Raw genomic sequence first — 21,354 nt, forward strand, 5'->3', positions numbered from 1 at the left:
AGAGAATGGAACTTTCAGTCAAGTGCTGGCTCAAAACCACGATTTAACGTCAGGAATATTAACACAGCATTTCACTTAGGAAGTTCAATGTTCTTTGTATGTGCCAGCTCCAGGAGTCTCTTCTGAAAGCAACCATTTCTGAGCTTGCGCTTCGCAAATTTGCCAGCGTGGGTAGCGGCAGAATTACATCTCAGGCAGGTACCATCTGATGGTTGAAATGTGACCTTTCCCTTAACAATGCAACACTGAAGGTCTTGAATGCAGATTGGCTGTTGCCCTTCTGTCCATGCCTCAGCAGTGCTTTTCCTCTTAGGGCAGGCCTTATCTAGTAGCTTTGGGCTTTAAAAAAGAAGCTGTAGATTCCGAGAGCTGTTGTGAAGTCTCTGCACACCAAAGAGTGCCTGACTTCAGGTGCTGTTACATTACCATCAGGAGGTTGCTACGAAGGGAACTAATTCTCAAACCATGAAGACTTTCAGTGAAATACCAGGCACTTCTTTGAGGTTTAGTTTCCAGACCTCCCAGCTCAGAGACCCTTCTTTCACATGTCTCTTACAAGTAATTGCATCAGCTGGTCTCAAGCAGGTAGCCCATTGGAATGGGCTGTCCAGGGAGGTGGTGGGGTTGACATCCCTGGAGGTGTTTAAAGAGACTGGATGAGGCACTTAGTACGATGGTTTAGTTGATTAGATGGTGTTGGGTGATTGGTTTGACTTGTGGATGTTGGAGGTCTCTTCCAACCTGGTTGATTCTGTGTGATTCTGTAATCTAACCCTCTTGTAATCAGGACACTGTTGCCAGGGGAACAGAGTTTTCTGTGGGGAAGGCTGGGTTAATGAAACAGCAGAAAAGCTTCAAGAACCTGTGGTTAATTTTCCTTTGTCCTGCTCATGCTATTAAAATAGATTTCTCATCAACAGGGCATGTCCTCATGTAATTTATGAGCTGCAGCACACTAACTTGTTGGTGTCCCAATGCAGGTGTTTCTCATGTTAAGCTGCTTAAATATTTTTGTCCCCTTTAATATTCCTTAACATGCATTTGACAGGTCACCCCAAATTACACAGAGAAACAATTCACAAGACACCATACCTTGCAACTGCCAAAGCTTCAAACAAGTGTTTCACTGAATGAGCTATAGACGGTCGAGGGCTTGAAACTCTCCTTTTATTGCATACATTTTTGTCTTGCCTCACAAATAATGATATGCACTGACACAAATGTTCCTTCACAGAAGGTACATTTCTTTTTTATAAAAAAGGGCTAGGGCATCATCCAAAATAAGCCATTTATGGTTCATTAATATAAAATGTGTTCATATTTCTGGGAGGTGTCATATCCAAACCACTGTTCATCCAAATCTCTTGTATGATCTGGTCCCTGCGCTCTATCCTTTCAGCCAGTTCTGCTGCCTCTGTGGAATTATAACCTGAGTAAGAAGGTCTGTAAAGTTCTGCTACTTCATCCTGGACTTCCGAATCAGAGGACTCTTCCTCCTGCTCCTCATTTTCACTGTTCTCATATGCTCTGTCACTTCCTGGCATTAATTGATTCTTCTTTCTGTGCAATTTCTTGATGTCCTTTGAGCACCACACGCAGATCACCAAAGCACAGAGTGTGAGGATTAAGCCCACACAAACACTGGACATAAACAGGAGAGCTGCTCTTTCAGGGTGATCTGAAATCAGAAAGCCTGTGCTTAAAACACTTGACAAACTCTGCCAAAGTCTAGCTACAAAAGCATCAACTGCCATTGCCAAAGCAGTGCAGAAATCCCTGCCTCTTAATAACATGATCAAATAACAACAGTGTCCCATCGTTTTATTAGCAGCTTACTAGCATTCTCAAACAGCCACACTGCCAAAATGGGCCTTACCCTCACGAAGAGGGGGCATGGGAAGAGCAACTCTGGGCTCTGTGGCACCACAGCAGCATCTCCAGGCCAGACTAGGTAGGGAGCATTTTTCTTCCTTGATGTTCCCTGAGATTGCTTCTTAATATAGCAACAAGTGAGGCAGCTGTGGAACAGCCTTTCTTGATGGGTTGTAAAGTCTAACCCTGGCTACTTGGGGTGTTGCTGGGGGCTCTCAAGGCTGGTAGGGTCTAGGCATTCGGGGATGGCAGCTGGTGGCAGCTGGGTGCTGCCAGCAAGGAAGACAGTCTTGTCTTGTGGGGCTGCAGCTACTCTTCGTGCTGGCAGGGGAAACCCTTGCAAAGTCTGTGAGACGATGCTCAACAGCTGTGTGGCTCTTGGTGTTTCCCAGAAGAGCAGAAATCTTAGCTCCAGAATCACTTCTGAACATCAGGCTTTGCTTACTTCCAAAATTCATGACTTCTCCTGTGGTGTTAAGAGTTTTGGTGATCATGCATTTAATCACCTAAAGAAAATTTTATTCCACTCTGGTGAGACCCCCATCTTGAGTACTGTGTCCAGTTCTGGAGCCCCTAGTACAAGAAAGGTATAGACATGTGGGAACGTGTCCAGAGAAGGGCCATGAGGATGATCAGAGGGCTGGAGCTCCTCTCCTATGGAGACAGACTGAGAGAGTTGGGGTTGTTCAGTTTGGAGAGGAAAGAACTCTGAGGAGCCCTTATTGTGACCTTCCAGTATCTGAAGAGGCCCACAAGAAAGCTGCTGAGGGGCTTTTCAGGGTGTCAGGTAATGATAGGACTAGGGGGAATGGAGCAAAACTAGAAATGGGTAGATTCAGATTGGATATTAGGAAGAAGTTCTTCCCCATGAGGGTGGTGAGACACTGGAACAGGTTGCCCAGGCAGGTGGTAGAAGCCCTATCCCTGGAGGTTTTGAAGGCCAGGCTGGATGTGGCTCTGAGCAACCTGATCTAGTGTGAGGTGTCCCTGCCCATGGCAAGGGTTTTGACCTAGATGATCCTTGAGGTCCCTTCCAACCCTAACAATTCTATGAGTCTATGAAATTAGCTTTAAGTGTTGCTAAGTCACCAACCCTGCCATGTCCCATACCAGAGAGGGCTGGATGTGGATTGGCTTTCTTTACTTTTTTTTCCCACTGCCCTCTATGATCCCTTACATGTGTGCAAACCAACATTTCCAAAAATGGATGTCTCCAGCTCTGCTCCCAGATCAGGACCAGGTTTTCAGAAATACTGAACAACAGGCTGTCCCCATTGAAAAATATTCATTAAAAAATATCTTGGCTGCACTCTCTGAAAGAGTTTGGATCCTTCAAGATGGAAAATATGCTATAAATATCAATCATGCTTTGACTGTCCCATCCACAAGACTGTGATCATATTGTGATAATATTGTTACTATAAACATGAGAATACAAGTTGTGACCTTCTGAGGTGGTCCTCCCTTCCCCCCCAAAATGTCACGCTTTCATGAAGAAAACCATCTCAGCCTCATTTTCCTACCTCTAAGGTATGCAAATGTAGCCAAGGAGTTGCTAACAATAGTTCCATCTTTCTTTGGGAGTCTCGATTCCTTTGGATCAAGGTCAACACCTGTGACATGTGGAGGTAAAGCAAATTGAATCGTATCATTGATGATGAAGCTACTGAACTGATAGTCACTCCGTAACTTTTAAACCAACAAGTGCACCTAAAACACAGGCAGGCCAGTGCTGTGCTGTGGGAACCCTGCAGAACATTAGAACCAAAAATGTTTGACAAATAAAATAAATAAACCAATTATAAATAAGGAACTATTCAAGCTACTGAGTAACTAGACAAGCCTGAAAAGAAGACTCCAGCAGGACCTTATAGCTGCCTTCCAACACCTGACAGGAGCCTATAGGAACCCTGGAGAGGAACTTCTTATAAGGGTGTCTAATGACAGAACAAGGGGGAATGGTTTAAAGCTGAGGGAGAGTAGCTTTAGACTAGATCTTAGGAAGTTAATCAGTATGAGGAGGGTAAGACTCTGGAATAGGTTGCCCAGAGTGATTGTGGATGCCTCCTCCCTGGAGGTTTTCAAGACCGGGCTGGATTAGGCCTTGAGCAACCAAGTCTAGCTGAGAGGTGTCCCTGCCATGGTTTGAATAGATGACCTCTAAGGTCTCTTCCAACCTAAGGCATTTTGTGATTCTGTGATGAATAGAAAACTATCTACTACCCATGCCTTTTCCCAGTAGAGTTTCTGAACTAATTTTACTTCATTATGCTTCATAGCACTCAGAAGAACTTCCCAGTCCAGTCTCTGCAGTACACTCCCATTACTGATGACAGCAAATATGCATTAGCCATGTCAGTAATTTTGTTGCCTTTAAGAAGAGCAGGTGTTGGCATAATTCTTAAAAGATTCCTCACACACACAAAAAATGCAGCTTCACTTTTGCTTTTCCCCCAGTTCAATCAAAATTAGAAGACATCACGCTGGTAACAGGTAGATCTGGATGGCCCACTCCTTTCATAGTGCCATGACAGTAGGGTCATGCTGGTATGGGTCCTGCCTGGCTCCCAGCCTGTCATCCTGCCCTCCTGCTTCTGCAGGGTTTCCATGACCTCATCCCACCTCCCTCAGACCAAGATCTACACTGGCAAAACATCCTATTTTAATCAAAGACAAAGGAGAGCAGCAAGCCCTATGTTTTTGATGGTACATACCATTGTTCTGCTTTACAGAAGACTTACTATCGGTGGCCAGGGGGTTGACTGCCGTGAGGATCAATTTAGGAACTTGAAAGGATGAAAGACAAATGGTATAGTTAGTTTGAGCAACCAGATCCTCAGTAAATTACCAATCCTGCTGCTAACACTCAGCTTATTATTTTAGTTTCTAAAGTGCTACAGAAGGAATCATAGTGGGTGGCTGCATTCAGAGCCAGCACAAACAAGTGCCAGCCCTGCCAGTATGCAAGTCTTGCCCCAGTGCCACAACCAGCCTGAGTTTCCTCAGTGGCTCAGAGATGCTCCCTCATGCCCAAAGGCCAGGAGTGTTTGTAGAGTTGGTGCTGCCTATCCCCACCATGTCAATCCCAGCTAGGGCTGCTGCTTGCTGCATTGCCCTAACTTACACTACTGTAAACTTATACTCTCACCCTGATGGCTTGTCCCAAGAGGGTGGCTGCTCCCAGTGCCATGTCCTTCTCCTTCCACCACTACCCACAGATCTAGCACACCAGAAGGCACTGCAGTGGATGCTGTGGCATGGAATGGTGGCAAAGAGCATGCTGCTCACAGGGTTAGCACTGATGGGGAGGAAAAGGAGGTGGGAAAGGGAATAAAGTAACTGGGAAGAAGAGTGAAATAAACATGGCAGGGGATGGAAACAGGTGCAGCAGGCAGAGGGAGCCTGAGGGATAGAATGCATGGGTAGAGCACTGATAATTTGCATTGAAACACCAAAGGGGACATACAGTGCTGCACTTTTCTGTGAGGGTCTAGTAAGGGCAGCTCTGGACCTGTGAATTCACACACCAGCCTGAGCGGAGCTCCAGGAACATCAACACAGCTGCATACAGTGTGGCACCTGCCCCCTTGTTTTCCATTCAACAAGGGGTGTGCTAACCCATGCATAGGAGACAAAACTGGCCTATGAGTTCAGGATAAAATGGGTTACAGTCAGATGCTAAACTGCATCCAGCTACTGGGTTTGGATGAGGATATTTCACTCCAGTTCTCAGACAAAATATTTGTCTTGTGTCACAGCCTCTGTAAAGCCTCTGAGATGAATGGTCACTGAGAATGAAGGTGTGCAGGATAGGAGGAGAGGTGCTAGGTGGCAGTGGGCTGCATCCTTCTCACTTCATTGATTTTTTCCCTTCGTAAGTTTTCATGCTCTTCTTAAAATAATGGGAAGAGATAACAGCAGGTGCATCATGCAGACAGTGACAGTTCACATATTCTTGTTAGATGAATGGGGCTTTCAGACACTCAGATCTTGGCACCTGTTCCCTGTCCCATGTGAAGGCAGATTGACTGATTTTTCAGTCTGATGTGAAGCGGGGGGGAAAGCAAGAAATTTCAGGTATGAAGCTCACCTTTATCCCACACAGTAACCTTTGCAAATAAATAGTGTTAAGGAAAGTTAAACAGAACAGAGGAGACTGAAGTTTGTAGCTTAGCATAGTTTTCATTTGAAAAACAACTAAAAATAGCACTTCTTTCTGAGCACAACTTGCGGGGGGCGGCTCAAAGTCATAGTTGTTTCCTGATGAAGGCTTCTTTTTTCAAGGCTCTTAGCTCCTGTTTGCAATAGAAGGCCAACAGCGATAGGGCAGAATGAGCTTGTATCTATTTTGGCCTGTACCTCATGGTAATTCTTAACTGTTTTCCAGTGCCTGAATATTTTTGTAGGAGCATGAGGCAGACAGTGAGCAGGTTGGTTTATTTTCAGACTGCACTCTGAACTTGCAGGCCTGGCTGTTATGAACAATATGCATGTGTTATGAACAGTCTCCTGGGAGGACACACCATCCCAGTGCCTTTGTGTGACCTGAAGCTTCTGTCGTATGGGCACCAGCTCAGTCAAAGGCTCCTTCACCTGGGCTTATGTTCCTCCTGCTCCTCTCCCAGGGGGAACTTCCCTGGGCTTTGCTCCCTACAGGATTAATCCTTTCCTCAAGGCTTCCCATTGTGTTTGAATAGCTATTTAATTTGGCTTTCAAATATTTATTGTAGGGGGATGCTTAATTCAAAATGGCGTGGGCAAAAATGACCCCTGATTGCTTGCATTGCTCATTTTTATTGTGGCTTTATTTCAGACATGAGGACTTTAACTAGGATGCATCAGGTCACTAAACAGAAAAGCTGGTACTAGCATGAGGAATTTGTATCAATACCTCCATAGTACAACTTGTGTCAGCACTACTTTGTTAGGAAGGTTAGGAGTCAGTCATCTACAGCAAGCTGCCAAATACAGCCCACAGACAGACTCTGAATGGCCTCCAGGGAGTGCAGATACAATGTGGGGTGTCAGGAGCTGTGTTTTCTGAGAGAGGCTCCTGAAGTTCAGCCTCAGCAAGAACCAGGAGATGCCACCTCTTGCAGGCACGAGATGATGTTGAGCAGGTTATTGGGGGCACTCAGCCTGCTAGAAGCCAGCATGATCTGGCTCCTGCTGAGCTTCTACTAGCAGGAGTTAACTGCAAAACTAAAAATGCAGCCAGACACACTAGCCCTGAATGGTTGCTGACCCATGAGGTGGGGAGTATGATTTTTTTCACATTCCTGATCATGATGGAAATACTTTCAAGTGTGGCACAGCCCTCAGAGACTGTGGTCTGCTCTGTTGTGCTCTGCTGCTCCTGCAACTTCAGAGGAAGGCCTGTTTACCTCATCTTGGGAAGCATTAGCTGTCAGGAATCTTCTAGAGGGGAAAGAATGTGAAATGTCATTCTGAGATAGGAACAAGCTCTTCCCATGTTCACTAAATGATCTGTAAAATAATTAGACCTGCAAATCATTGGCTAATGCTTCAGATTGCACATTTGAGTAGAATTTGGCAGAAGAAAAAAGTCTTCAAAATGTGCCAGCAACACACAAGAACACAATTTATTACCCACGTTTCTGCAAAAGCACTTCACTAAATAACAGAATGCGTAACTTCACTGCAAACTAACTTCTGCTGGTTTTCTAGTACACAGAATATTCTGTTGTAGCTATCCTTACCAAAATGAAAGAGAAATCCTTTAACCCATTCAAAAATTTACTCCAGCATGAAGGCAGTTGCATGATAATACGACACATCAGTGCAAAGGCAGAGCTGCTGCTCTATTCAACAATGTAAAGCTGAATTACTGCAGTGCCTCCCATCTCACAACTAACTCATGAGGGGGCTGAAAAAGAAAATATCTCATGCTGGCAAGGAAGCATCAAGGGCTCGTTTTCCTCTGATCTTCAGCTGCACAGTGATTTAGTAACCAATCCTACGCTGCTGTTCCCAAAAGCACATCTCAGATAACCTGTGCCCTCTAACCACCACTCACTAGAGAGTCAGCAAAAGGACTCTTTGATATGTTCCTGTGGAGCTACTGCTGTGACTCCCTACAGACCAGAAAGAGTCAGAAAAGAGCAGAGCTGGCAGCTTTCCAACCAGTGCACAGTAAGCAGATCAGTAACCTGGTGAATAAAGACATTTACCCATCCTCTGGTTGGAGCAGAGGTGTGTGTGAGACAATCACCCCTGACCCTCATGCTTCAGCCCCAGAGCTTGCCAGTAGCAGAAAGCAAAGCCTGAGGAAATCTGTTCAAGGCTTAAGAAATGTGCAGCCATTCCTAAAAATGTGCAGCTGCAGTAAGACTCTACACAGAAGTTCTGCAACCACTTTTCTCTCACCTTGATATCACACTTTGGTCTCCCACAGCCTTTGCTTTAGAGAAAAAGAGTCATAGCAAATTCTGCTTTCCCCTGACGATACTAGTCTGTGGTAAAGAACATGGGAAACTTCCCTCTTGTCTGAGGAACGAGCTGAATTAGACTTCAGGTCTGCAAGGGATGTATAACCTCCAACCTTTACTTACAGTGAGGCTTTGCCCATGAGAAAGGAAATCCCTCTGCAAGGCTGAAGGCTGTAGGTGTGCTCATGTGAATCAGGTTTCAGAACTGGGCTTGTACACAGTGCTTCAATTATGCTGGGCTGCTTTACCTGTACTGATGGCAGGCAACGCCAGGCTATGTTTCCTAGCCCTGTTGCAGGTGAATTCTGTAGAACAGACTCTTACTTTGATAGTATTTCTCAAAATATTTAAACACTTACTTTAGATTTTATTGCAAATTACATTTTTAAGGGAAAAAAAAAAACCTTAATGTCTGAGTTTACATTTGGTGCAGCTCTGCCCATGGGATTGCTCACATGGCTATGCCACAAACCTCCTATGTTAAAAGCAAGGGGAGATTTAGGAAGCCTCTGAGTGCATGTGTGTGCATATGTGTGCACCTTCTGACACTGTTTTGCTTTGCAAGCAGAATGGGAACTTTGAAATGATCATGCACTGGCTCTTACCGCATGCATAGCTGACATTCAGGTGTTTTGTCACTCCAGGCAGGCATGGACTTCCAAAATCCTGGCTAGTGACAATGACTTTGCATCTCTGTTTCCCATAACACCTTTTTGATAAGACTTCTAGCGCCGTGTACGACAAGCAGTCTGAAAGAAAAACGCATACAATAAATCTACAACACCAGTGCGGTTAGAAGCGGTCGCTGCCACTTGCATGACTGCAGATACAAATCTGCTCTTGATTTCAGGCACATCTTTGCCTAAGCAGGATTTCAGAATTAAATATTAAGATCTGTCAATGCAAGGAAGTCAGCTGCAATCAACACGTGAACCTGCAGCGAGCTAACTGCCACATGCTGACTTTCACCTCAAGCTCCCAATGAGTGTCCACTGTAACACCGCTATGGTCCCTTCATAGAATCATAGAACTGTTAGGCTGGAAGGCACCTCAAGGATCATCTAGGTCAAACTCCCCCTGCCATGGGCAGGGACACCTCACACTAGACCAGGTTGCTCAGAGCCACATCCAGCCCGGCCTTAAAAACATCCAGGCTTCCACCACCTCCCTGAGCAACCAGTTACAGTGCCTCACCACCCTCATGGTGAAGAACTTCTTCCTAACATCCAATCTGAATCTACCCACTTCTATTTTTTTTTTCCTTTCCCCCTAGTCCATTCCCCCTGACACCCTGAAAAGTCCCATCCCAGCTTTCTTGTAGCCCCCTTAAGATACTGGAAGGCCACAATAAGGGCTCCTCAGAGCCTTCTCTTCTCCAGACTGCATAGCCCCAACTCTCTTCAGTCTGTCCTCACAGGAGTGGTACTCCAGCCCTCTGATCATCCTTGTGGCCCTTCTCTGGACATGCTCCAGCACATGATGACTTGGGGGGGAGAAATAGCATATCCAAATCGTTCTCCATCTATTCCATCTGAAAATGACTGTGCAAATAAAGGGAGATGCAATGCTGTTTGCAGATCTTTCTCTTGGTCCCTGCGTTATTGGGATGATTTGACTGGATGCCTTATTTCAGTTCAAGTCTGGCAAGACCAATTTTTGTGTGTTGTGACAGCCTGGGCTATAGTGAAGTCTGGTGTATTACAGGTAGGTTTTGCTTTACTGTGTCTGTTGCTGGTAGGAGCCATTCTGCCACAGTAAAGAGGTCAAAATGGGCTCAATATTTAACCAGGGAAACATTTGGCTTCTCCTGTTCCAAATTCCAGGCTGTTCTCATAAAATGCCACCACAAGCCAAGTTTGCATACCTAAAGCAACCCCAACAGCATCTACGCTGCTCTGCCCTCATGTCCTAATTACAAGAGGTAACCTACATCATTTTCAAAGCAGCCTAAACTTCCCTGAGTTTGCACAGAGAAAGAAAATCCAGATTGCTGAATGTCTCTCTGTGGACTGGGCAAGAGGCATGCATCATGGGTGAAAATCTGCCTGGCTAACATCTGCACTCAGAGCTGTAATTTCCTTATTCAAGACTTAATGCTTTCCACTACAAATTGCACAAGAATAAAACTTGATTAGCAAGATTTTGTACCGAAGCTGAAATTATCTGAGTGGGAAAGTCTGTGTCAAGACAAAATTTTGCTTTAAAAAAAAAAAGAAAGAATGTCTTTAGATGTGATTAAATTAGCAGTAGCCACACATGCTAAACTCCAAGCCACAAAAACATCCCTTGGTTTTGGTTTTGAAACTATGCAGAAATTACAAGTCTGGAGTAAGTAAATACTTTCCTGAAGCTGTCTGCTTCCAATCAGTGGTACCTAACATATTTTGTGACTTTCTGTGGATGGTAGATATTTCTCACTCTTGTCTTCAGAGGCAGGGACACCCCAAAGGTCTGAAAATGCATTTCTCTAGGCATTAAAGTAGTTCTTCCTATAATAAAACTCAGACAAGGATGGCACCTTCTCACCTTCCAACTGATGAAACTAATTTGTGACTCTAGAGGAAAGAGAAACGGTGTTTGCAACGACGCTCAAAAGGTTCCCCAAATCAGTTTTATTGGAAGAGAAAGGGGAGGTTTGAGACTGCAGTTCTTGACAAAGAAGACTGACATTTAATAAGTGAAAATAGGACAAATTTGTGATTACTTAGAGTTAATGCCCTGACACCAGCACTAAATAAGTCACGTACTTGAGCAGAGCCATCAGGAGGTGCTGGGCTGAACCGTTTGGCAAAAGGCTCACAGGTTACCTTTGGGCATGGAATTTTAGTAAAGTATCTCTTCCTTTGTCTTTTCAGAGGCTTAACATTCTAGTGCTTCTCTGTGTACCAGGTGACTGCTGAGCAGACAGGGAAAGCTGACCTAAACTTTGTGTAGAGCTTACGAAGTACCTCGGGGCTTCAGTTTCCCTCCCTGGCAATTTGAGATGAGTGGGTGGACATTTTAGGCAGCCATGCAGCTTATTTTGGCAAATCCATAAACAACTGAAGAATATCAGGAGGAATTATCAGATGATTCATAAATGAATGGCTTGGGAGCACAACAGAAATCTGCAAACTGACATGTTTTTCCTACAAAATTTCCTGCCCTGGGAGCTACTCAGAGTGTCTTAAAATCCAGGAGGCTGTTGTGTTGATGGTTCTCTACACATTCAGTGATACAGTGAGTACATGTTTCGTTTTGCCTGTGGTAGATGTTTGCTCATGTTTCTTTGGGAGTTAATAGCTCCTTATCATCTATACTCACGCTGGATTTGGCTCCTCTACCTGAGGAGCCAGTCATCATATGCCTGCAGGCTCTTGGCAGGCCTGCTTTGGAGAACTTCCCAAGTCTTGCCTGGTGTCACAGGTGAGGAAATGTAAATGAAGGCTGGCTTGCTTTTGCAGGACGCCGCTGACGGTAACTGTAAAGGCTATAACATCAAAACTATTTAACAGCATCCTGTGGCCGAACAAGACTTTGGCTTTTAGTGATTTGGTCAAAAAATGCTTACTTTTTTTCTGTCTGGTTCATGTGCACCCTTGCTATCTCCTCGCTAGCTCTCTCAGCAGCTGTAATGCCAGCTAAGCAATGAGTTCAGCCCAGAAGAATTCTGTGTACCTGGTACTGAAGGCCACTTTTTTAACATCTGCAGCTTCATCTGTACAATCTCCCACAAGCAGACATTACGGAAGCGTGTCTGCATTGAAGTCAGAGGAATCAGTGTGTGCTCAAGGGACATTCAAGCCAGTTTCAACTGAAGTTGCTTGGGGTTCAATAGCAAGACAGCTGCAGAGCTCAGGCTAGGAGTAACTTATCCTCCATCTGGTTAAACCCCTTACTGCAACGTCTGAATGAGGAGAGGATTCGGTGCTGCATTTTGAGTAAATGAGTGACTGGTCCCACTGCACACTCCCAAAGATACCACTAGTCTATATTCAATGTGTCCACATTCTGAATATCTAAGTAATATCTGAGCTACACATAGGTTTCTGGGGCTCACTAAATTGGTACCACACATTTAAAACAAACTGCCTCTGAAAAGCACATTCCTGGCATGCTGGTAGGCTGGTGGCACCCAGCAGCAGTGGCAGAAAAAGCAGTAGTGTGCGGATGGGAAAAGACTCCATTCTTCATGCCTTCCTCCCAGTTGCCTGCTACACACCAAGACTGTCGGTGGATCATTTGGAGCAGACAGCCATATGGATGGCACAGAGATATGAGTGTCAAGAAGAGGTTCTGAAAGCAGTAATAAACAATCGAATCTGACTGCAGCTTCCTAACAGAGTAGAAAGCCTTGTTTCTGGAGGGAAGGCTCTTTCAGCTCCCTAATTAGCTTTGTTTAGGGAAGTCTTGGCATGCAAATAACATGCCATAAATCATGCAGGCTTTAATGAGAAGCAATTTGTCTTCTGGTTTCTTAAAGCTTCTCTCAGTTCAGACAGGAGGAGGTTTCCCTCCCTTTCTTTCCACCCTGCCACACAAGACCTCCTGGTGATGGAGCAGCCAGAGCTATTCCGAGCGTCTTGTGCCAAGCTCTGGCAACAGTACCCTGTCACACCCTGTCCAAACAGTTTCAACCCACCACAAGTACTGAATGACATCTTCTCCCAAACCACTATTAATAAGGTGATCTTTAAGACATGATGGGCATGTGTCTCATACATAGATCTGCGTGACACAAAAAGCAATGTGCCAGTGAAGGACCATGGCACCCAAAAAAGAAACTTCCTCACAATCTATTCCTCCAATACTGGAGCTCAGCTGCTTCTTGCTTTCATCCCAAACTGCTGGCTTATGCTGCATTATGCTTTCTGGGCTGCGCCTACCAGCAAAAGAATAAGGAGCTTGCTTTTAAAATCAACTGAAAGCAAAGATTTCACACTACCAAATCAGGATGGCTTGTGCTTTGTGGTGCCCAAATATCAGCTCTGGGGACAAAAACTGACAAGGGGGAACTATGGAGTTTGGAATAAGCTAAGGCTGTAGAATCCTAAAGAAAGTTACCAAATAATATGGAAATTTATGCAAGAGCATGACACACAGGGTGCTGCCTATGCATCAGAAAAGGGCCATCTGAACTGCTGATTCTAGCAAAAATGTACAATAGGATCAGCAGCACTTAAGAAAAGTGTTGCTGATACCTTTATATCCCAGGTCCCATTGGTAAATATGGCAGTATGATACGCTAAGAATACTACTTGCTGCCTGCAGAGGCCATTCCTTAAGAGTGAGTACAGCACCAAACCTTTCTGAAAAGCTGCAGCCTCTCACTGCAGAGCCTGTTGTGAGACCCTTGTAAGCCTGCATGAGACAAGCCCATTGCTTGGGTTTATTTGAAAGAAGCTCTGAGCTCAGTATTCAGTCTGTAAGTATTTTGCATCGGTGCTCTTCTGGGCTTTCTCTCTTTCTTGCAAGTGCAAGAGTGCACACAAAGTGGGGGATCCATCTGCCAGTACAAATGCTGAGGGCAAGAGGCAAGTGGAGCTCCATATTCACTAGGGGCGGAAGGAACCAAGCTCTATAGGAGAGTGTCCAGCAGACCGAGGGAGATTTTCCTCCCCCGCTACGCTGCCCCAGTGAGGCCACACCTGGAATTTTGCATCCAGTTTTGGGCTCCCCAGTTTAAGAGGGATAGGGATCTACTCAAGAGAGAGCCCAATGAAGAGCTACCAGCATAAGGGGCTGGAGCATGCACCCTATGAGGAGAGACTCAGAGACCTGGGGCTGTTTAGTCTGGAGAAGACTGAGAGGGGGTTCAATAAATGTTTATCAATATCTGAGGGCTTGGTGTCAAGAAGGAGGGGACAGGCTGTCCTTAGTTGCACCCTATGATATGACAAGAGGTAATGGATATAAACTACAGCACCAGAGCTTCCACCTCAACATGTGGAGAAACTTCTTCCCTGTAAGGGTCACAGAGCACTGGAACAGGCTGCCCGGGAGGGCTGTGGAGTTTCCTTCTCTGGAGACTTTCAAGACCCATCTGGATGCATTCCTGTGCGACCTGTGCTAGATTCTATGGTCCTGCTCTTGCAGGGGGGGTGGACTCAATGATCTCTGGAGGTCCCTTCCAACCCCTAAAATCCTGCGATCCCTCTGCTCAAACATTGGTTCCTTCTTGCGCACCACTTGAGTCTGCATGTACACAGGCAGGAGTTCCCTGGCTCATTTTAGACTCAAGTAAGAAGTGTACTTTTCAAAAGTTAGATAATCTAAGCTAGAAAAAATGCAAGAAACCCCCTGAATTGCTAGTAAAGAGAACATTAACAAATGAAGTGATGTGCATCTGAGTGTGCTTTGAGCAGCTTCAAACAGCTGCTCAGCCAAATGCAGTCTTCCCTGTTCTTCTCAGCAGAAAGCTAACTGGACTCAAAATGCTGGCTGCTTTTCTTCTTCCCTTCAAACAACCACTTCTCATCCTGCCACTGCTCTGAACACCCTTTTCTTTTTGGGGAGCTTTTCTTTTAACATGATTTGTTGGGATCAAGGGGTACAGTGGCTCCTACTGGAACTTTCTGGAGCTCAAAACACCTACTAATCTTCCCAGTTGACCCAGGTTGACATGGACAAGGAACTTTTCCTATCTAATGCCTGCACAGAGAGAGAAAGGTGACTTAAAGGTTTCAGTGGTAGAAGCAAAACCAAACAATTTTATCTGTGCTTTTGCACCCATAAAACTCAGTTGACTGTTGTCGCCCACACTCAGAATGGCAAGGTGCTAGTGGCAGAAGCTTGCAAGGGTTATGTGAACCTACCCCATGTTGCTGAGCCCTGGTTCTGCTACAGAGCAGTGCCCTTGCATCTACCCCACTCACACCATCCCTCTGCCTTTACTGCTGGAGCACATTTGCATTTTCACAGTGTCCCTGGAAGAGGTCCTATGCTGTGTTACTAAACTCCTTTGAAGCCTCAGGTTTCCTTGATTCAGCAGCCTGCTACTTGCACAACTGCCCACAGGGCTTGTGTTCAAAATCAGAGTCACATTTAGCTAGTAAATATATTTGCTAAGCAGCTGATGCTCAGGAGTGGAAAGGCCTTCAACCAGTGATACTTGCAGTCTAAAAAGTTGCCTTCTCTGTAGCAGTTCTGAGCTACAAGCTGTTGCTGCTTCTCCCAGCAGAGAACTGGGCTCAGTGCTTATGTTAACTAAATGATCCTTGAAGCATCCGTACTTCTATATCCAGCTTACAAAGTTTGTGTTTCATGGGACCTAGATGTCCATAGCTATCATGAACCTAGTAACTTCAGTGTATAAGCATTTCCAGATCTGCCTTTAGCCATTTGTACCTTCATTTACATCTGCTATGAAAAGACTTATACAAGGGACTGGCTCAAACTGGGAAGAATATACATCTGTCAGTCAGAGAAAGAAAACAAAAGCTTTTTAATTAGTGTTAATGAGTAAGAGCTGTAGACCCTCTGAATTATCCACAGGAAAAAACCCACAAACAAAACCACAACAAAAGAAACCAACCAAACAAACAAATAGACAAAAAACAGGGTGGGGGAAGAGTAATCACAGTATCATAAAAAGCTGTTACATAACCAAATCATGACACCTTCTTGGGCTGGAAGGAACCTACAGGATTTTGGAAAGCTCTCTTTCTTGCCTTGCTAAAATCCCTTCTTCTTAGCTGAATGCCATTTCACTGGGAATAGAGGATTAGTACAAAACCCAGCCCCAGGTTATGTCATGTCATGGTGCATGAGGAAAACGCCTGAATTCTCAACCTTCCCAAAGTGGAAACAAGTAAAAGAGAGGATTGTGTTGGATAGAACCCTACCTTATAGCAATGAAGAGAACTAATTCAGGGCTCTGCTGGTCATAAGTGCTTGAAGGAATGCACATCTCACCGACCAATGCACATCCAAGCACAATTTATGGAAAGGATATTTTAGAGTTTTCACTTGCAAGCTGCAGCTAGAAGTGACCTAGAAGCAAGCCTTTTTCCAAGTACTTTCATGTATTAACAAGAGTAAGTTATTGAGAGATGTTTGTTGACCTGAATCTTCCTTGTGTTCTCTATGGTAACCTGTTCTGACACAACCTTGACATTTTCTCTTTCTTTCCTCATGCACATGTTAGTACAAATATAAAAGAGGTAGGGTGTCTGAAAAGCCAACAACTCACAGGAACAAACTGATACAGTTTCCTGCTTTGGTGCTGGACACAATTAAAGCAGGACCATCTGCTACAAAACTGCACCCAAAAGCAGTTTTAGCTTTATAGTGACATTTTGGAGAGCCTTAGTAAAGTTACTTTCTGTAAATTCTGCATAGTCTTAACAGTGCCAGCCCTATGAATGTAGCTGCAGAAGCAAGACCCTGCTTGCAGGTTTTTATTTCCCTGCAAAGATGCAGAGATCCTACAATGCAAATAATTTTCTGTGCCTCAGTGAACTTTGCTACTTGTGCTAGGAGCCTACTTTGCAGAATAAACTTCTGAAGGCAAAATATCCTAAAATGCCTGGAGACAAGATTCTATGCACTGTTGTTTGAAGTGGGTAACGATGTCACTCATAGGAATGAGTGGCCTTGATGACAAGTTGGAGAGCAAGACCAAAGACATGCAAAAATATCATACTTCAGTTTGATGGTGAAAGTGATAAAAAGTGAGAAAATACAGGGCAAATGTTTTATAGTGGTCTTACATGGAAATTTCACATCCTTTTACAAAGCCTCCCTCCCTCCCAGATTCCATGGAGCAAGATGAGTTGTTCCAAGTGCAGCTTGTTTGGTGGATTTTTGTTTGTTTATTTGGGTTTTTTCCTGGTAATTTTTAACAAAAGCAGGAGACATTTTGAAAGGAAAGGTGCAAATTACACATATAACTCTGCATATCAGTCTTGGGACTGAAGGCTCACTGCTTTGTTAGCTATGGTACCTGTTAGTTTCTTGTACTCAGTAGTTCAAATCTTTACCCAGATTCAAGTCTTGTCTTTATATGAATCAGAACAAGGACTTGAATGTATATTTTCCATAACTCATCCTGTGTGGGCCTTTCAGCTGGCTTTGTCTTGTGCTAAAGCTGTTCCATTGCCTAGGGTAAGCAAGACTCAACCACACCAGAGAACAACTCTACTGTAAAGGCTTTATCTAGCAGGAATGACACCACAATGCTATTGCTCTTCTTCCTTCTCTGTATTGAAAATGGCAGCCAATTTGTATTACTAAACTGGCTCCTCTGAGGGGAGGCAGTCATGCTAAATGTTGAGGTGAGGCTCAGGGTCCTACAAGTGCTTCAAAGCCACACAGATATCACCAATACCAGAGATAGGTTTATACAGTCTGTTTCCCATATGGAGAATTCTGAGCCTTTATGCTAAGGACACTTTATGCTTCCCTGTGTTCCCTTTGAAACAAAGCTCCAAAAATCTGCCAGCTGGTTTGACAGACTGTTCACAGAAAGCAATGGTTCAGCATACATCTGCCTCAGTCCAAAGCTGCTGCTTGTCATTAATTGCTTACCAGCTGTATTACATGTAACATGAGGTCACAAAAATCTATAGAAGTATCTAATTAATTCAACACTCAGTACTCCTAGCAGGACCACACCAAGTATGGATAGATGCAAAACTCTGAGCTCAACAGAGACTTCCTATACCTGTCTTTAGGACTTACAGATGACTTCTTTGCTGCATAGTGCTAAAAAAATGCTGGTTTCCTTCTGATGCAGTGAAAGAAATGGAAAGACTCAAGCACTGCCTTTAGGCTGAGATGCAAAATGTGGGTAGAAGTAACAATGGATGTGTGTTTGAGCAGATTCAGCTTTTGGTGCAAACACATACAAGTGCAAGGGCTCTGATTCAAGAATCAAGAGCAGCTAAAGTTTTCCAAATGGTCTCAAATAATTAAAACCGTGTTGACATTCAAGTTACCACTGCTTTCCTTGAAAGAGATGTATGCAGACAGTTTAAAAGTCTCATCATGCACCCACTCACATCTGTATGTGCTTAAATAACCACATAAATAAGATTTAAGCTCAGGATGGATAGATCTGCTCAGGATTTGGCTCCTGAGTGCTAAGTCTCTTGTGGTAATGGAATGTGTACTCCCAAATGACATAGGTGCTTTTGAAAACTATGCCCACTGCAGAGGGTTACTGGTACTATGCAGGAAGAGGCCAAGCACTTTCATTAAGTAATGGGGAATATATATAAGGAGCTACTTTCTAGATGCTCTCTCCTATTATCACACTTCTAGACTGCTTTATAGAACACAAACCCAGCAACAGAGAGAGTGTTGTTCAAGAGGTGTTCATATGCAGGTGGCTACAGCAGAAAGCTTGATGGTGGTGCAAATTGTTTCTTTGTTTATATGGGGGAACTTTATCCAGTAAGAAGGGGCTGCAGTATTCTGACCTGTGAACTGTAAGAGCTGACATTAGAGGTAAGTGATTTCCAGAGGTGAATTAAATGTAAGAAATTAGCATGATGTCAGACTTCTAGATCAACTTTGCTATCTCTGTGGTGCCTTACATCATGAAGGATGTATGAGCCTGTCAGAAACCTACTAAAATGTTTCCTCCATAAAACAGATAGAAACATGGAATAGTTTGGGTTGGATAGGCAGAGCTAAAGTCTGTGTGAAGGACCACACAAGGCAGCTGATGTGAAACATAGTCCCAGCAATTTTAAACAGATTCATGCCTAGGAACAGATTACAATTTTCAGCCAATACATTTTTAATAATATCTATATAACTAAATGGAAACATTGGCTTGCAGACAAGTGGCTTTTAAGATTAATTATTGATCTCTTCTTCTTGTTCTCAGATGTTTCTTATAGATTTCACTTGTAGCACATTTCTTAGGAGTAAAGCTCAGTCTTTGCACAGGGTTGGCACCAGCCATATAACTCATTCCCTGTGTGGTGTTAAGGGATTTGAAGAGCACACATATCTAGTGCTGTCCTTCTCCATGGCATGAAAACTTACCTTCATACCTTCAGTGTCAACCAGTGAACACCATACAACCTCACAATCATCACAAATGTAGGTATTTAGTGATAAAAAGTGAGTTGCAAGTCTTTAATCATAGACCAGAGAGAGCAAAGTCAATGACTGGTTGTTTGTGCACTTACGATGTTTTGGAGACTTTTGCCTATTCAAAAGGGAACCATCTGTGCCTGAAAGTGGTCACAGTCTGACCACAGTAATATTAATGTTAGAGCAATGTTAATCTATTTTTTATATATTAATTACTAATATAATTACATTAATATTATATATTGACATGCACCTGTACTAGTAAATCAGACGTGAAGGGGCATGTTTCTGGCCCTGCAATGCAGTGTCCCACTATGATGAGCATGGTCCCTGCACCCGTCAGCCTGGGGCCAACAGCATCTTCTCAACAACTGCCTGTCAGAGCTGAGGATCTAGCACAGGCCAGGGAGCAGCCCCAAGAAGCATGTTGCATGCAGTCATCCTGCTTTGGAGGGTAAGTACTACATACAAAGGACATTTCTGCCTGCTGGATTTGGTGCCAAAGTGAAGTCCTAGGCACATTTAATTTTCCACTGCCATTGTCTTGGAACCTGTTCATGTAACAGTGACAGACCTATAGACCCTATCCTTACCGTCTGCATTTAAGGCAAGGAAGAGCTGGCAGAATTAGAGATCAGAGGAGAAGGTAGCAGCAGGACCCGGCACCATGACACTCGGGTTGCCTAATTATTGTCAGAAGTTGGGGGAAGAACAGAAACAAACAGCTGATATTTAGTATACATCACCTAAATTCCAGATGGTCAACAGAACTAGAGCTAAGGACTGATGAACTCTATGAAAGTTTACTACTTTTCTGCATTTCTTACTCTGTGTTTCCCCCTTACACTGTGCAATTTGTCTGGGTTTCAGAAACAATCTGGCTTGCAATTCAATCACTGGCACTTTCAAAACGCTGTTGCTCTTGTGCCTGAAATTTTCTCCCCGTGCTTCTCCCCTGTGCACCTGCTTGAAGAAGGTCTATCAACAGTGTGACAACATACCAAAGGGGGGGACGTGCTCCACTTCTGTCGAGCAGACATTCTCCTCATGTGCCCGTCTGCCATAGGTGGCAGAGTAGATGATAAGGAATTTGGACTCCTGACAGTGGAGTTTCAGTTCCTGGTTTTCACATGCTGATTTGGTTTTGTATTCAGCTAAAACAGAAGCAAACAACAATATGGTAGCATGAGGCAATTTACTTAGCTGGACTGATAATAGCAAACAACAGCAAGACAGGAACCAGCTTTTCTGTAAGTTCTGTAGCGAGTGATATGCGGCACTATCACAACTAGAGACAAAGCCAATAGCAAAGTGGTGTGCTTCCTCCAACTACATTGCTCCCATATGACTATCTAAAGCCTCTGGCTCCTTTTTGAAAGCAATTTAAATGTTAACTTTTGCCAATCTCCTCTGCCTTCCTGCCTGATTTCCCGGCTTGGATTCCACCACTGCTCAGCAAGAGAAGCCTCATCCTTTCCTTTTGTCGCTTCCTGGGACAATGTTGCATTCTATGCCTACTTCAGATGCTGGCCTGAGTGCTGAGAGCCTCCAAACACTCATCAATCATGAGGGTGGCTGGCATCACCCAGTGCCACTGCTTACCACGCTGAGAGAGTGCTGAAGAATGGCAGGCACAAAGGCATGGGGACGGACGGCGTGTCCTGAGCCAGACAGTGCTCTCAGCTGTATTTGCATGGCTCCACCAAGGTCAGCGGCTTCCCCTGGGCGTGACTAGCCAGCACAGGCTCATTTTAAAGTTTTGCTGAGATGTGAATCAGGAGCCTGAGAAAAATACACCCCCTGCCTTTCTTAGCTGGCAAAGGCACACTGGCAGCACTTGCAGCACAGAAGTGGGGAAGGAAGGGAGACCATCTTCCAGACGTTGTGGTTAATCCCTCCTAGGGAACTGGTTAAAATCCACTGTCTAGGCAAGGACCTTTCTTGCTGGCCTAAGAAGTTGCTCTGCTCTCAGCATTTTACTGCCAAATCTTCCTGGTCTAGGTATGAT

The 21,354-nt window shown here is 44.3% G+C and overlaps 1 protein-coding gene across 2 annotated transcripts in view; it reads right to left on the minus strand.

Annotated features, from left to right (window-relative positions):
* Positions 1 to 1,190: 1,190 nt before the first annotated feature.
* Positions 1,191 to 21,354, minus strand: part of EVA1C (eva-1 homolog C) — a 41,786-nt gene continuing 21,622 nt past the window's right edge. For both annotated transcript variants that reach the window (XM_054165797.1, XM_054165798.1), the window contains exons 4-8: positions 20,348 to 20,500; positions 8,927 to 9,070; positions 4,587 to 4,658; positions 3,396 to 3,485; positions 1,191 to 1,678 (exon numbers count right to left, since the gene is read on the minus strand). In XM_054165797.1, coding sequence (XP_054021772.1) covers positions 1,290 to 1,678; positions 3,396 to 3,485; positions 4,587 to 4,658; positions 8,927 to 9,070; positions 20,348 to 20,500 — 848 coding nt within the window. In that variant the 3' untranslated portion in view covers positions 1,191 to 1,289. The remainder of the gene's footprint in view (positions 1,679 to 3,395; positions 3,486 to 4,586; positions 4,659 to 8,926; positions 9,071 to 20,347; positions 20,501 to 21,354) is intronic.

This window comes from Dryobates pubescens, chromosome 12 (genome assembly GCF_014839835.1).
Source record: "Dryobates pubescens isolate bDryPub1 chromosome 12, bDryPub1.pri, whole genome shotgun sequence".
Classification (NCBI taxonomy): Eukaryota; Metazoa; Chordata; class Aves; order Piciformes; family Picidae; genus Dryobates; species Dryobates pubescens.